The following is a 15,794-nucleotide window of genomic DNA, read 5'->3' as shown; positions in this document are numbered from 1 at the left end:
AGGGTTCGCGATGTTTGGGAGAGATCTGATTGATATATGGTTCAACAGAAACACGCCGACCGAAATGGCGTTTTTTAGATTAACACGCCAACTACATTGGCGCTTTTATAATTAAACACGCCAACTATATTGGCGCTTTTTCTTGTAACACGCCAACTATATTGGCGTTTTTTCTTGTAACACGCCAATTAAGTTGGCGTTTTTTACGTAGCTGTATTTGACGAAAATACAGCTAAAATACGACGAGATTATAAAACGCCAATGTTATTGGCGTATTTACTTATAGAAACGCCAATGCAATTGGCGTTTTTCCCATTTATGGAATAGATAACAAAATTGGTACATTTACGTAATCTTAAAGGCAAACTAGCCTATATACCCGATTTTCCCCTTTTATGGCAATTGCATATGTAAATCTGTAAATCTAACGCGGAAAAGAATAAACATATTTCAGGAATATTTTAATTTATTTTAATAAATCAAACAAGAGTACCAAATAATTGGAGAGAACTATTTTTTATCCTGGACTTTGCTGGAACTTTAATATTATTAGAATAATTTTTGCACTTTTTGAATTTTTTTTGGATCAAATTGCTCTTCCGCTCATAATAGTTGCAAGCATTTTGTTCTAAAAAGTGCAAAAGTCCTTAATTGTAGTAGTATTACATAAATATTGTTCTCTCCATAATCATTTGTCCATAATTAGTTGTATCATATTCCATTTTCGGTCAATCCTTAAATTCTTAGTGTATCTCATTTCACTAACAATTTGTTTTAAGACTATACAGGGTCTAGTAGTAACTTTTTTTTACTATTGAAACCCAAACTGTGTGAAAAGTGAGATAATAATTGTGGACCGGAAAAGTACACATAAGGTCGAGATGCAATTTCGATTTACTTTTCAGAAATGAAAAATAGACTGTACTGTTTGGTACGTGAAATGCTCTTGACGGTGTATTTGACAATTGACATAATTTAGTAAAAATACCTAAATTTCGCGGACTGGTATGCATTTTTTTTTATATAATGGCCTTGGTAAATATAGCTAAAATAATTATTTATGACTGCAACTCACCGCGTTGTCAGATGACAAATAGGGATACCATATGGATAAATATTTGGAAGGATCAAATTCTATACGGATTGATAGTAGTTGGATTCAACTATACGTTGAAGTAAATCAAGTACTCCATTCATTACTCAAAATATGCGCATAATTTCTCATGCGCCTTATTTTTTGCAATTTTCCATGACAAAACAAATTCTAATAAGTTGCTAGTAATATTTTTTTGCAATTTTCCATGACAAAACAAATTCTAATAAGTTGTTGATTTGGCGTAGACGTGTTTCAAATTGATGATGTAGTTGAGTTATTCATAAAGTGTGTTGAGAAAAATGATCATGTAAAATTTATAAATTTTATTAGTGAATTTGTCCTTATTGAATTTTTCGGATGTCACATTAGATACAATTTCTCTCAAATAGGTGGAGTCGAAGGGGGTCTGCCGACCCCATCGGCTGCCAAGGATGGCCGGGAAGTTCCATCACTTTTGGTCTTTGAAGATGCGCCGGGGCAAAGAAGAGCACAATCACGACGTGTACTGTATTTAATGAAAAATTGAGAGAGAGAAGGATTGTGCATTTTGCCACGATAGGAAGTCCATCCTCGAGGACGAAGATGACCCACAATTTTAATGATGGGATGCTCTCGTTTTTCATTTTCCACTATAAAATTGAGATTTTTATAAATACGAGGATAGACTATAGAGTAATGAGAAAAAGAACCCAATTTTACCCTGAACTTATGATGACAAATGGGCATAATCGTCAGTGTCCAAACTTTCGTACCAAACACAGTAACACACAAGCCATAAACAATACTTTCGCCAAATAGAATACTTGTCTTTATGTTTAATTAGGGACTTAGCCATAGGAGTTCGCTCAACCATCCATTTTTAAGGTAACAAAAGGACGGAATTCGTTTTTGACTAAATTTCCTTAGTTCATCTTAAATCTTTAGAGTTAGGTGCAAGTTGGTTTATTAAAACATCTTTATCATGTACATTTGGCTATAAAAAAGTCGCATATGTCAGTTGTGGCTTTGGAATTTTTTATAAATAAATAAAGTACTAGAATTTAAAAGCCACCTATCATAGTGGATTAGAATTAATCACTATGCCCAACACACACCATAGGTAGTATGACTTCATATTATGACTAACACATACCATGATGCCATATGTATACACTATTGACTTCATATCATGAATATGCATAATAAGGAAGTATTAGGGTGCCATCATAATTAGAGTGATAACTGATAAGGCTAATTTCATGCATAGGTCTAGGGCTTTAATTCGTGAAATTTCTGGGTCTAACACACGTTTTAAGCCAGGTGTGTGAAGATTTTCGCCAGGTCCAGCAAAGGAGGGAGACAGTTGCATGGACCTAGGAAGAAGGCGAAAAAGTGGACATTATGCGGAAAAATTGCTCGACGGAGGAAGCCTCGGAGTTGAAGGGTAGAATAGAGATTTCTACGAAGACTCTAGAAGGTTATGTCCGCGTCTATAAAAGGGAGAAGCATGCACGCTGGAGGGATCTTCTCGGTTGGAGACCTCGCCAACAGCCTGTAGCTTAGTTCACTTTTTCACACACTTGGGTTCTTTCGTGGGAAGTTCAGGGCGATCTTGGGGTTCACTTCTAGCTTACATACTCTTCAATCTGGTTGTAACACCGTCCTTCTTGAGGGCGAAGAAACAATTTATTTTCCGTTTTCGTTTCTGCTGCATTCACCGAGCTTCGCTGTTCGAAGCTCGGACCTCTTTGTTTTCTGGATATTTCACTGTTTTTTTATGCAAGTTTCGTTTTCGTTTATGCCGATTGTGTTGATCTATGTTTGTTGATTATGTTTACTTGAATTCTGAGTTGGGTTGTTGGAGTTGGTTGTTTTCGAGGTTGTTTTCTGGATTATTGCATGTTCGAGGTTGGATCTGGGAGAATGGAGTTTGTTTGTGGATGAATCGTTTTTTTTTACTTTCTGATGTTGTAGGGTTGTCTGTGATTGTTGGTATTTGGAGTTGATTTGAGCAGATCTGTGAGAATCGGAGCTATGGAGTTGATTGTGCTGGGTGTTGAGTTCGGATGGCTTGGATCCGGAGTGGATTAAGCATTCGACGTGAATCTGAGTCGTGTTGGTTTAATTTTATGCCTAGCTTACGAGTTTTCGTTTCATCTCGTTTAGTTTATGTAGATCTGATGTACTTCCGATTCGTAGCAAGTTTCCGGCGTCCCGATTTCTATATTCTGTTCGAATCTAGGAGTGTGTTCTGTTTTCTTCATTTACGTTTCCGAGCTGGTTAGGAAACTGCATGAGTTTGTTAGTTGCAGCTTTTACCGTACTTGCTTTAATTGAATGTCATGGTCCCCACTTTTTAATTCTCTCTGCCTAGTCATATTTAGTTAGTCATTTACACGGTCTAGTGAGTAATTGTTTCTTTCGGTGATGATGTCTGATTTGATAAGTGTTCGGTGTCCTAGGTCTAGCATTTAAATTCCGTGCCTAGGTCTAGTGGTAGTTTAAGCCTCAACCCTTTTGCGTGGCAGCAGCCGCTTGTTTCCAGAGTCTCTAAGCACTACTTCACGAATTCATCTTCGTGGGATTGACTCAACTTTATTTTACCCAATTAATACCCGCAAGTGTACGGGGTTATTGTAGCATTTAGCAAGCAAGAGTATATCGTATCCCACAGAGACAAATAAGTGTCAACTTAAGTACCACGAACCAATTCCAACTACTATCCAGACAATCAGAAATTTTTGGTTTTAAAACTAACAACTACTAAAAGCATGTAAAGTCAGAGAATAGAATAGAACACTTAAACACGAAAGCAATTAAGAAAGCTGTGTAAGATGGTGGAGAAATATGCAGAATTCAAGGATCCGATGCACAACTCATAGCCTAACCCAATTGAAATCGATTTACCATTTAAAGTCTCTAGAATTATTGAATCAATCACACATGTAGATTAAACCCCCTCCCGAGGTGAGAAACCTGTAGATTAAGTGTAACAATTGAAGTCCCCTTCTAATTCTTAGACCTAACTCCCAATAGATCGATTAGATAACATATTCCACTCAAAACCTCAACTCTCCCGAGTTCTATTGAATTAAGGTGTGAATTATTCTTCTTTCAAGATTAATTATTTCATCTCCCGATTACTCTAAGAAACCCTACACTCCCAATTGGTGATCAAGCAATTGTTAGGAAAAAGCACAAGAATAATTCAAATAATTACAAGAGCAAGATAAAAACGAAGTCAATTGGATTAATAACTATGAATCAATGCATCTTCACCAAGAATTCTACACAAAGTGTTTAGCTACTCATGTTCAAAGTAAAAAAACAAACAAAAACTAAAGAAAACAAAAGAATTCATGATACGGAATACAATTGGCGGATGAATTGAAGCTTGAATCTCCAATCTTCTTCCAAGAGTGCTTCCTAGAGAGAGAGTGTGTGTTTTTGCGGCTTGTAGAGAATGATTTTTCGTTGCCCTAGCTTCTCTCTTTTATTTTTCCTTCAAAAAAATCATGTTTGGGCTAAAAATCGTCAGTCAGACGGACCCGGCCGGGTGGAATTATTGCACATAAAATCCACCCGGTCGGGTAGAAGTCTCTGGACTCTTTATGAACAAAATTGGCCACCCGGCCGGGTGGAATTATTGCACATAAAATTCACCCGGCCGGGTAGCTTCTGGCAGTCCGCGCGGCTTTCGTAGATCGGTCATATCTCTCTCATCCAAACTCCGATTGGGGCGTGTGAGGTACCCACGCGAAGCTATTTCGATGATGAAGACAATGGTACTCTCAAAATAGTATTCGGACCCCATATTGATAGGCAGATTAACGTTTGAAGCAGACCCCAGTCACGGCTTGGCTCATTTTGACCCTTTTTTACCTATTTTAACTTCAAACACTTGATAAACTCATCAAAGCACCTTTATAGTGAAATATGAACGTAAACTCAAGTAATATGCATTTAAAAACCAATTATCACCACGTTTAACGCCCAATAAAACGGTTAAAATACGAGTTTATCAACTCCCCCAAACTTAATCACTTGTTTGTCCTCAAACAAGAAGCAGACAACAATCAAATATAAACTCGTACACATAAGTTGGATCTCATCATTGCCTCAGTTAATAAACAATAGCATGCATCAATAACTTAACACACATGTAAACCAACTGATCATTGCTTCAAGTTACTAACACGTATGCAACCTTGTCAATTTGCCCTCACAAGATAGATATGTAGTGTAATTCTCTCACTCTCAAAGTGTATAGGTAAAATACAAGCTCTCAAATCAATCAATCATGCATAGTTTACCATAGGCTCGCTCGAAATCTAACCTCTCCTCTACTATTTTGTGACTATAAATCAAGGATCTGAAAGGTCTTATTTGTAGGTTGTAATGTAGGCTTTTTGGTTAGGTGAGGAAAATTTGGCCAAAGTGACTTATAATCCCCTTCGAAACTATAATAACTTCGTTCTTAAAACAACTCAACTCCTCAGTAGTCTTTATAGACTCTTCTCATCTACCAATTCTCCCCCAAACTTGGTTTCTTACGCATTTCTAGACTTCGTCTAGCTTATACCCCCTCTAGGCTTCGCCTAGCTTATACCACCAAATTATTCTTTTTTTTTACAACTCTTTTTTTTCACAACTAAAAGCATACATCCACTTTCCCAAAGATATTCAAGTCAATACTTCATCTTTAAACTCTTCTTATCATCCAAAAGTGTTCTTTTCTCCCAAACTTATTTTCAAGCATATATACAACCCCAAGTTATCAAATAATAGGCTATTAGGCTCAAATATGGCTAACAAAGAATTATGATTTTTATTTTAGGGTGAAAGTAAAGATAAGGCTAGAACGGATGGCCTAACGTCACTTCCTAAATCTATACTCACTATGTAGACTCAAGGAAGATCGCGAGCAAGTTCTAGAAACATATAACACAATGACGATAATCACATATTTAGAAATATATAGGCTCAAGTCTCACAAGGTTATGACAAAGGACAAGGCAACGAGTAATCCACTTTAGAAAAATCACAATAAGGACATACAAGCATGCTTGGTCATATCAACAAGTTTTCACAAACAATTTAGCACATAGCATCATTAGCAACTCATCCAACAAACATGCTTGAATTCAATTCAAATTGATCCGACCCCCATTCAATTTCATCCACGGGGTTTATTAATCCTAAACTAAAATCCTAAACAAAAAAAAAATTTAAAAATCTACTCAAAAATAAACTAAAAAAAACAATAAAAACAGTAAACTTCACCATCCACCATATCACCCCCAAACTTATTCAAAGCTACGCAAAGAAATAAGTTTGAAACGTTGGTGGAGAGGTGATGCTTACTTAGCAACAACACCAAAAGAAATACATAAAACAATAAAAGATACCTTCCATGGGTTGCCTCCCATGGTAGCGCAACTTTTTACCGTCGTATGCCCGACGTCTCTAAATATCAAGCGAGATCCTCTTTCATCCCAGAGTTGCCTCTAGGTGATCGCTTGGCTCCTCCTCCATGAGGAAATAGATCATTCCAAGTCTTGGTGAGCCACCACTTTTCAGGCTCTCTCGGGATAAGCTCCTTCAGTGTTGGAGCAGTTGTCTTTCTTCCCTTGGCAGCAGTTGGTATTTTACCCCCCATCCTAGGGGGTGCAGTAATGATCACCGAGTGCACCGGTGAAGGGCAACTATGGTCTGCATCGATCCATGCTATTGGCTCCGAGTGAGTGGAAGCCATCATCTCCATGTGAAGCTCATAAAAGTCCTTCTGCTTCATTTTTCTGACTGCACTCGATCCTCCTTCTTCAGTAATCACTTGGTGCTTCAGACGCACCACTTTGCACTCCTCAGTTCTTCCATCCATGCTTCTCGGTTTGTGGGAAAACGTTTGACTTTCTTCTCCCATGAAGATTGTCAACTCTCCCTTTTCACGTTTATATTTGCCTCGGCAGTAGCAAGGAAGGGACGTCCTAGCAGTAGGGGGACTCCCTTGTCTTCTTCCATGTCCAAGACCATAAAGTCGATGGGAAAAATAAATTCCCCGACCTTAATAAGTAGGTCTTCCACGATGCCCTTTGGATACACGACAGATCTGTCTGCCATCTGTAGTGTGGCTGAGGTGGGCTTCAAAGTACCAATGTTCATTTGCTTGAACACCGATAGTGGCATTAGATTAATGCTCGCGCCTAGATCGCAGAGAGCATTCTCCACCTTATAGCCCCCAATGAGGCAGTCGACAGTGAAACTTCCAGGATCTTTCAACTTGGCAGGCAGTTTCCTTTGCAGCAGAGCACTGCAATTTTCAGTTAGATTAATAGTGTCAACCTGCCCCCAACTGGTCTTCTGGGCTATCACCTCCTTCAGAAACTTAGCGTACTTAGGCATCTGCTGCAGTGCCTCGATCAAAGGGATGTTCACATGCACCTTTCTGAAGATGTCCAGAAATCGAGTGAACTGTTCATCTTTCTTCTTCTTCTGATTCAGTACCTGCGGGAATGGCACCTTTACTCCAAAAGTGGTGCCAGTATTCTCCTTTTCAGCCTCCTTTTCCTTCTCTGCCACGGCAGCCTTGGGCTCAAGAACGGTATCAGATGTGGTCGCAGGCAGTGAGGGAGCTTCATAAATAGTGACACTCCTTAGATGCACAGCTTTGCATTCTTTGGGATTTATGATGGTGTTCGAAGGGAATTTTCCCGATTGAGTAATAGTACTCACAGTCTGGGAAATCTGGCTGATCTGTGTGTCGATGTTCTTCAGATGAGTGGCCATACTTTGCACATCTGTCTCAACCTTCTCCATCCTTTGATTGTTCTGCTCCATGAGCTTGTTGGACTGTAGCATGAAAGACTTGAGTATGTCTTCCGTGGTCATCTTCTTCGGATCATTAACCACTCCATCAGTAACTGTGAACCCCGGGGGTGGTTGCAGAGCATTATTTGGGTTTCCATAAGAGAGATTGGGATGCCATTTGTTCCCGAACTGATTATATCCTCCACCCTGAAAGTTGGGGCGGTGATTATTGAAGTACCGGTTGTTGTCCCATTGATTCACATAGTTCACGTCCCCCATTTTTCCTTGGGGTTCTTGAGACGGTTGCCCCATTGCTATACAGTCGAATTTCATGGTCAGCGCATCCAACTTGTCGGATAGGGCGCTCATAGGATCATGATCTGTAGTAGAAGCCACCCTATGCACCTTACTCCTGTCGTTGCTCCATCCTTCGTCATTAGATGCGAGCTCCTCAATCACTTCCATGGCTTCATTCACTCCTTTCTTGAGAAAATTACCGCCTGAGCTCAAGTTCAACTCCCGTTGTGCTTCAGGCACGCATCCCTTGAAAAATGTAATGACTTGAACTGTCGGGGTTAACCCATGGTTGGGACACCGTTTCATCAAAGATTTAAACCTCCCCCATGCGTCTCTGATATTCTCTGCAGGAGTCATCTGAAAGGCAATGATCTCGTGTTGCCTCTTTATAGCTTCACTAGGGGGGTAGAATTTCTCCAAAAATTTGTCCACCATAGCATCCCATGTTCTAATCGATCCTGGCTCCAAACTCTCCAACCAATCCTTTGCTGAATCCTCTAATGAGAAAGGAAACAGCCTTAGTCGAACCTGCTCATCTGTAACTCCATTCATCTTTGTTGTGTTGCAAATCTGGATGAACTTGGTGATATGCTTGTTAGGGTCGTCAGTGGATTTGCCCCTAAAAGCAATGTTCTCCGCCATCTGGATTAGTCCTCTTTTCAGCTCAAAAGTATTAGCCGCGATGTTGCTATGAACAGTTGGATTTGTCTGGCCTTGGTATACATATTGATTCTGCACAGGCACAGGTGGTCCACGGTTGACCTGTTGACGCAACTCCTCCAGCTGTCGTAGAAGCTCAGCATAATTGGGAGGAGGGGGTGGTGGACCGTTGTTACCTTCTTCGTACTCCATCAGACTAGGAGAAACGAGATCAAACAAAATATGGTCCTGAACGAGTGATCGGATGGGTGAAAGGTCGCTTTGAACTGAAGATGCTCCTATGCGGTTAGGCGAAGAAGCTTGAATTTTCTGCGTGAGTCTCCTATAGGCGTTCCTCTTCCGGTTTGTTGCTTCGATCTCCGGATCGAAAGGTTCTAGAGGCAAGCCTTTAGAACGTGTGTGCATACACCTGAACAAGAAACACAAATGTGAGAACTCAAAAAAATTAAAAATGAAGTAAAAAGAAACAAAAAGCAATAAAATCTGAAGTAGTAATCTTGATTATTATCACGATATCAAGTTATATAACACAAAATTGTCCCCGGCAACGGCGCCAAAAACTTGACTCAACTTTATTTTACCCAATTAATACCCGCAAGTGTACGGGGTTATTGTAGCATTTAGCAAGCAAGAGTATATCGTATCCCACAGAGACAAATAAGTGTCAACTTAAGTACCACGAACCAATTCCAACTACTATCCAGACAATCAGAAATTTTTGGTTTTAAAACTAACAACTACTAAAAGCATGTAAAGTCAGAGAATAGAATAGAACACTTAAACACGAAAGCAATTAAGAAAGCTGTGTAAGATGGTGGAGAAATATGCAGAATTCAAGGATCCGATGCACAACTCATAGCCTAACCCAATTGAAATCGATTTACCATTTAAAGTCTCTAGAATTATTGAATCAATCACACATGTAGATTAAACCCCCTCCCGATGTGAGAAACCTGTAGATTAAGTGTAACAATTGAAGTCCCCTTCTAATTCTTAGACCTAACTCCCAATAGATCGATTAGATAACAGATTCCACTCAAAACCTCAACTCTCCCGAGTTCTATTGAATTAAGGTGTGAATTATTCTTCTTTCAAGATTAATTATTTCATCTCCCGATTACTCTAAGAAACCCTACACTCCCAATTGGTGATCAAGCAATTGTTAGGAAAAAGCACAAGAATAATTCAAATAATTACAAGAGCAAGATAAAAACGAAGTCAATTGGATTAATAACTATGAATCAATGCATCTTCACCAAGAATTCCACACAAAGTGTTTAGCTACTCATGTTCAAAGTAAAAAAACAAACAAAAACTAAAGAAAACAAAAGAATTCATGATACGGAGTACAATTGGCGGATGAATTGAAGCTTGAATCTCCAATCTTCTTCCAAGAGTGCTTCCTAGAGAGAGAGAGTGTGTGTTTTTGCGGCTTGTAGAGAATGATTTTTCGTTGCCCTAGCTTCTCTCTTTTATTTTTCCTTCAAAAAAATCACGTTTGGGCTAAAAATCGTCAGTCAGACGGACCCAGCCGGGTGGAATTATTGCACATAAAATCCACCCGGTCGGGTAGAAGTCTCTGGACTCTTTATGAACAAAATTGGCCACCCGGCCGGGTGGAATTATTGCACATAAAATTCACCCGGCCGGGTAGCTTCTGGCAGTCCGCGCGGCTTTCGTAGATCGGTCATATCTCTCTCATCCGAACTCCGATTGGGGCGTGTGAGGTACCCACGCGAAGCTCTTTCGATGATGAAGACAATGGTACTCTCAAAATAGTATTCGGACCCCATATTGATAGGCAGATTAACGTTTGAAGCAGACCCCAGTCACGGCTTGGCTCATTTTGACCCTTTTTTACCTATTTTAACTTCAAACACTTGATAAACTCATCAAAGCACCTTTATAGTGAAATATGAACGTAAACTCAAGTAATATGCATTTAAAAACCAATTATCACCACGTTTAACGCCCAATAAAACAGTTAAAATACGAGTTTATCAGGGATTGACCCCACTTCCCTATACTAATTTAATAGTAAATTTGGGTTGAGGGATTAATTTTTGAATGAGAGTCGAGTGTGTTCAACGACAAAAATACTCTGTGTTCCTTGAGTTCCTGGACCTAGTGATCCAGTGGATTTAAGAAGCGCGGTGTATTGACCGAGCAATTGCATTGGTTTTTCCCTGCATGCTCAACAAAAAAAAATACACTAAGAACTGCAAAGAACTTCAATAACGTACCACCAATCTCGTGCTGCCACGTGGCACGCTATCCTGCAATATTAGGAACATATCCAGCAATATCATAGTAGACGTTTTAGATGAATTTCTACGATAGTACTACGTGGGTTGCAGTGTAGATTGTTAAGTATTGCACTATTGTCTATAATGCAAAATAGCCGTATACAAAAGCAATATATATATATAAGGATGTGATCATATGATAACCCATATGTATGGTGATAACCTAATAACCTATCATTTTATGGGTCAAAAATATCATTTTTACTAAAAATGATATTTATACACTATAAAATGATATTTTTTCAGCATGCATATAATGATACTTTTAATCCATAAAATGGTATTCTATTTTATAAAATGATATATTTCGTCCATAGAATGATAGGTTATTAGGTTATCACCATAAATATGGGTTATCATATGATCACACACACATATATATATAGGGATGTATATATATATAGAGGGATGTATATATATATAGAGGGATGTATTCATTTCCTTTTTCTATATTTCATCCTTTTTTCCTTCTTAATCTCTACCGTCAATTACATCCATCCGATGGATGCAAAATTTCGCTGATCCCATTAAATTATAATCAATTAAAAATCCAAAAAAGGGCAGAATTGGTAAATACTTATTTGGCAGTTATGGAAATTCCATGATTCTCTCCTTGGAAGATATTGCCGTTTGTTGTTCTCATCTCACGTAGAAGAAGGAAGGGTTTTACTCAGGCGTATAGGTTTTTTTATTCCGATTATTAGCAGCAAGGTTTCAATTCTCACAATTCTCAATTTTGACGTTAATCATCATCGGTATTTCAAGCTTGTTTACTTTGCGTTGTAGCAACCGTTTTTGTTCTTAATAATGGAAGAAGGTAATTCCGAATTAGCCTTATTTTGTTTATGTTTCGGATGTTTCACTACCAGTTGTAGCAGTCTGATTATTTGATAGTTAATCAGCAAGTAATTCGTGTATTGTGTTGTCATGGTATAACATGATCGCTTGCGGTGATTTTTTAAAACTATATACCGCGTAATATATGATAAGCAATGTTCAGGATAGAGTAATAAATCAGCGACGAATTTGAAACCTTCCTTCAGGGTTTCGCTCTCGGCATATCTACGGTATTAGGGTAAAACGATGCATGTAATGCACAAATTGATCACGTATAATGAATATTTCTGCCTATATAATGCATAATTCGTGAGCGGCAATGTATACGGTCTAAATTTTTGGTCTGTGTTTCGATGTTTGGCGCACGTTTCTTTTTTCCCCTAAGGGTTTAATAATCCTAGGGGCTAGGGTATAGTACGTAAACATTAATAACAACGTTTAAGAGTAGTTTGTGTTTGACCTATAAATAAATCACGTAAGTTTCCAATGTACATAGTATACTAAATAAAGTTCGTACAAATAATGCACCAACTGAATATGCGTAATGGATTATATTGTCTGTATAATGCATAATATCTTATTTGCAATGTGTATGTTGTACGAATTAAGATAGGACCGCTAGTATGTCTCGTTTCTCTAGGGCCTAATTATCGGTTATTAGTTTTGTTTTGTGGCACACGTTTCTTATTTTCCCTAAGGGTTTAATAATCCTATGGGCTAAAGTATAGTACGTAAACATTAATAACGTTGAAGAATATTTTGTGTTTGACCTATAAATAAATCACGTAAGTTTCCAATGTACATATTATACTGAATAAAGTTCGTACAAATAATGCACCAAATGAATATGCGTAATGGACTATATTGTCTGTATAATGCATAATATCTTATTTGCAATGTGTATGTTGTACGAATTAATATAGGACCGCTATTATGTCTCGTTTCTCTAGGGCTTAAATATCGATGATTAGTTTTGATTTTTGGCACACGTTTCTTGTTTCCCATAAGGGTTTAATAATCATAGGGGCTAGGGTGTAGTACGTAAACATTAATAACAACGTTTGACAATAGTTTGTGTTTGACCTATAAATAAACCACGTAATTGTCCAATTTAAATATTTGACAGATTAAATTTATGAAAATCGTGCATTAATTATCAGCTTACTACATTGCAAAGTTGTACTTTTATGCTGACCCATTTTTTTCCAATTCTGTACAGTGGTTGTTGTACCTGAATGTTCTCCCGAGCTGAAGCTTGTAGGTTAGAAATTCCAATCCTTGGAATTTGCTTTCGCTTTTACGATGTATATGCCCGCGCAGTTGGCTTTGAAACGCGCAAACAAGCTATGAGGAAGGTTGATGATGTCACGACCCGGTATCAAGTTGTATGCAATAGGGAAGGAAGGAAGAAGGATGATGAATATGACCAGTTGAATGCACGTTCTGGTTTCACTATCAAGCGTAGGAAGTTATCTAAGCGGTGTGGTTGTACGGCTAGTATATCGTTCAGGTTTTTCTCGGAAGATTGCTTGTCATGTTACATAATTCAGGAGTTCAACGAGATTCATAACCATCACATGGTTGAGACGGAACATCAGCAATTCATGTCAAGTAATCGCAAGTTGGATGATGTACATCATAAATTCATCCTCGACTGTTCCAGGGCTAATATAGACCCCACGCTTACATTTAAGGTACTGAAGGAAATTCTTGGTGGGTTTGACCTAGTTGGTTGCACTGTTGGGGATATCAGGAATGCCTCACGGGACATCAAAGCATATGCACAAGGATTTGAGGTACAAATGGTGTTGGATGATATGGCTAAGAAGAAGGAGATGTCCGAGGGGTTCACCTATCACTACGAAGTTAACGAATCTGACCAGTTTGTTGCTCTGTTTTGGTACGGTTTGATGAAGAGGAATTACCACATATTGGTGATATTGTGTCCTTCGACTCCACATACAACACAAACAGGTTGAAACTGACTAATGTGCTTTGTACGTTATAGTGCATTTATCTGTTCTATACTGCGTGCATTATTACTGTGTGTCAATGCATTACGCAATACCGTACGTTGCATTATGATATGTTTACATTTTTGATGCCACGTTAACATGATGTATGCAGGTACTGTATGATCTTCACTCCTTTCACTGGAAAGGATAATCATGGTAGTCCTGTGACATTTGCGGCCGGGTTGGTGTGCAGTGAGAAAACAGGGGCATTTGCTTGGTTGTTCAGACATTTTGTAGATTGTATGGGTGTAGCACCCAGGATGATTGTGACCGATCAAGATTTGGGTATGAGATCAGCGATTGAAGAGGTCCTAGTCGGCACACGTCACCGTTGGTATATGTGGCATATAATGCATAAGTTGGCTGTCAAGGTACCAAACAGATTGTTGCGCGACGACGATTTCAAAAAGGAATTTAACGCTTGTGTCTGGTCGGACCTAGTAGAGCCGGACGAATTCGAGGAGGAGTGGAATAGATTGGTCGAACATCATAAGCTAGAGAGCATCGACTGGTTCAACACATTGTATGCGTACAGGAAGTACTGGATACCGGCGTACTTCAGGGATTTTCCTATGGGATCGATGATTAGGACTACGTCCATATCTGAATCAGAGAACAGTTTCTACAAAAATTTTCTGAAGCCCCAAGCTAACATAGCTGAATTCTACTTGAATTTCAATCACGCCATAGAATTCCAGCGGAACAGTAGAACATCTTTGGACTACCACGATGCCACTGTCATACCCATACTAGCCACTACTCTGCCGTTGGAGAAACATGCTTCCACGTTGTTTACCGACAGTATGTTCAAGAAAATACAAGAAGAAATTGTGGAGGGTAATGACAGATGTCGTGTGCTGGGTTTTATGTCCGGAGAAACGGTTGACACATACAACCTTGGGGGTAGCAAGCGCAATGCATATGTTGTCCGTCATGAGAAGTCTGATGATACTTACTCGTGCGAATGCAAACTATTTGGGCGGCATGGTTATTTGTGCAGCCATATATTTTTCTTGTTTCGGAACAATGAGGTGAAAAAAATCCCGGATAAATACTGTGAAAGCCGATGGATGAAGACTCCCTTAGCCAAGGTTGTACATGGGGAGTTTCAGGATCCCCTGCTTACCAATTCCTCCGTTGACGATAGGCAAACTATGTCTAAGCAGGCGATTTCGATGTTTTATGGGTTTCTTAGACAATTTGAGACTGACATCGAGGTGTTACGTGCATTTGTAGGTGGCGTCGAAGAACTTGGTAACTCTCTTCAAATTGGTACTCCGTCAACCTCAGCCGCTGAGAAGATGCGTATAGTAGAGGAGTTTTATGGAATGGTAAGGCCTAAATCTGTTGAGGTTCATCCGGATGTCGTGAAGACGAAGGGTCACGCAAGCAGCTCAACGAGCCGTCTGATTTCAAAGAGAGAAAAGGCTATAAAGGATGCGACAAGGCCTCTTAGACTGTGTAAGGCGTGCGATGAGTTGGGTCATCACGACTCCAGAAACTGTCCCGTCCTTAAAGAGATGAATACGGAGACAGATGCGCGGAAGGGGAAAAATCCAGCTTGACTCAGGTTTTTTAAACAAAATAACACTGTTCTTTTTTTGGATCCTATTTTTCTTATTAGTTGAATGGCTGTAATAGAAATCCAAGTTTTACAAGCATCTTTAGTACATGTTTTTGGTTTATGAGTGGATTTTATGTCGGTCACTTACCATGTTTATAAGCATTAGTTTCACAAAATCTCTCTTTCCTGAGAGGCCGTTTATACATGTTATTCCCACAACAGTCAAAATAATG

The 15,794-nt window shown here is 39.0% G+C and overlaps 2 protein-coding genes across 2 annotated transcripts; one reads left to right on the top strand and one right to left on the bottom strand.

Moving 5' to 3' along the window:
- Positions 1 to 7,006: 7,006 nt before the first annotated feature.
- Positions 7,007 to 9,244, bottom strand: LOC121772647. Its single transcript, XM_042169837.1, has one exon. It carries the CDS (start codon positions 9,242 to 9,244, stop codon positions 7,007 to 7,009), a length of 2,238 nt encoding a protein of 745 aa, XP_042025771.1.
- A 3,973-nt stretch (positions 9,245 to 13,217) lies between these two features.
- Positions 13,218 to 15,562, top strand: LOC121772638 (protein FAR1-RELATED SEQUENCE 5-like). The gene is made up of 2 exons (XM_042169827.1): positions 13,218 to 13,882; positions 14,110 to 15,562. The coding sequence occupies exons 1-2, from the start codon at positions 13,218 to 13,220 to the stop codon at positions 15,560 to 15,562; spliced, it is 2,118 nt and encodes a 705-aa protein (XP_042025761.1).
- The last annotated feature ends 232 nt before the right edge of the window (positions 15,563 to 15,794 follow it).

Source organism: Salvia splendens, chromosome 2 (genome assembly GCF_004379255.2).
Source record: "Salvia splendens isolate huo1 chromosome 2, SspV2, whole genome shotgun sequence".
In the NCBI taxonomy this organism is placed as follows: domain Eukaryota; kingdom Viridiplantae; phylum Streptophyta; class Magnoliopsida; order Lamiales; family Lamiaceae; genus Salvia; species Salvia splendens.
This window is presented reverse-complemented; position numbering and strand designations above follow the sequence as displayed.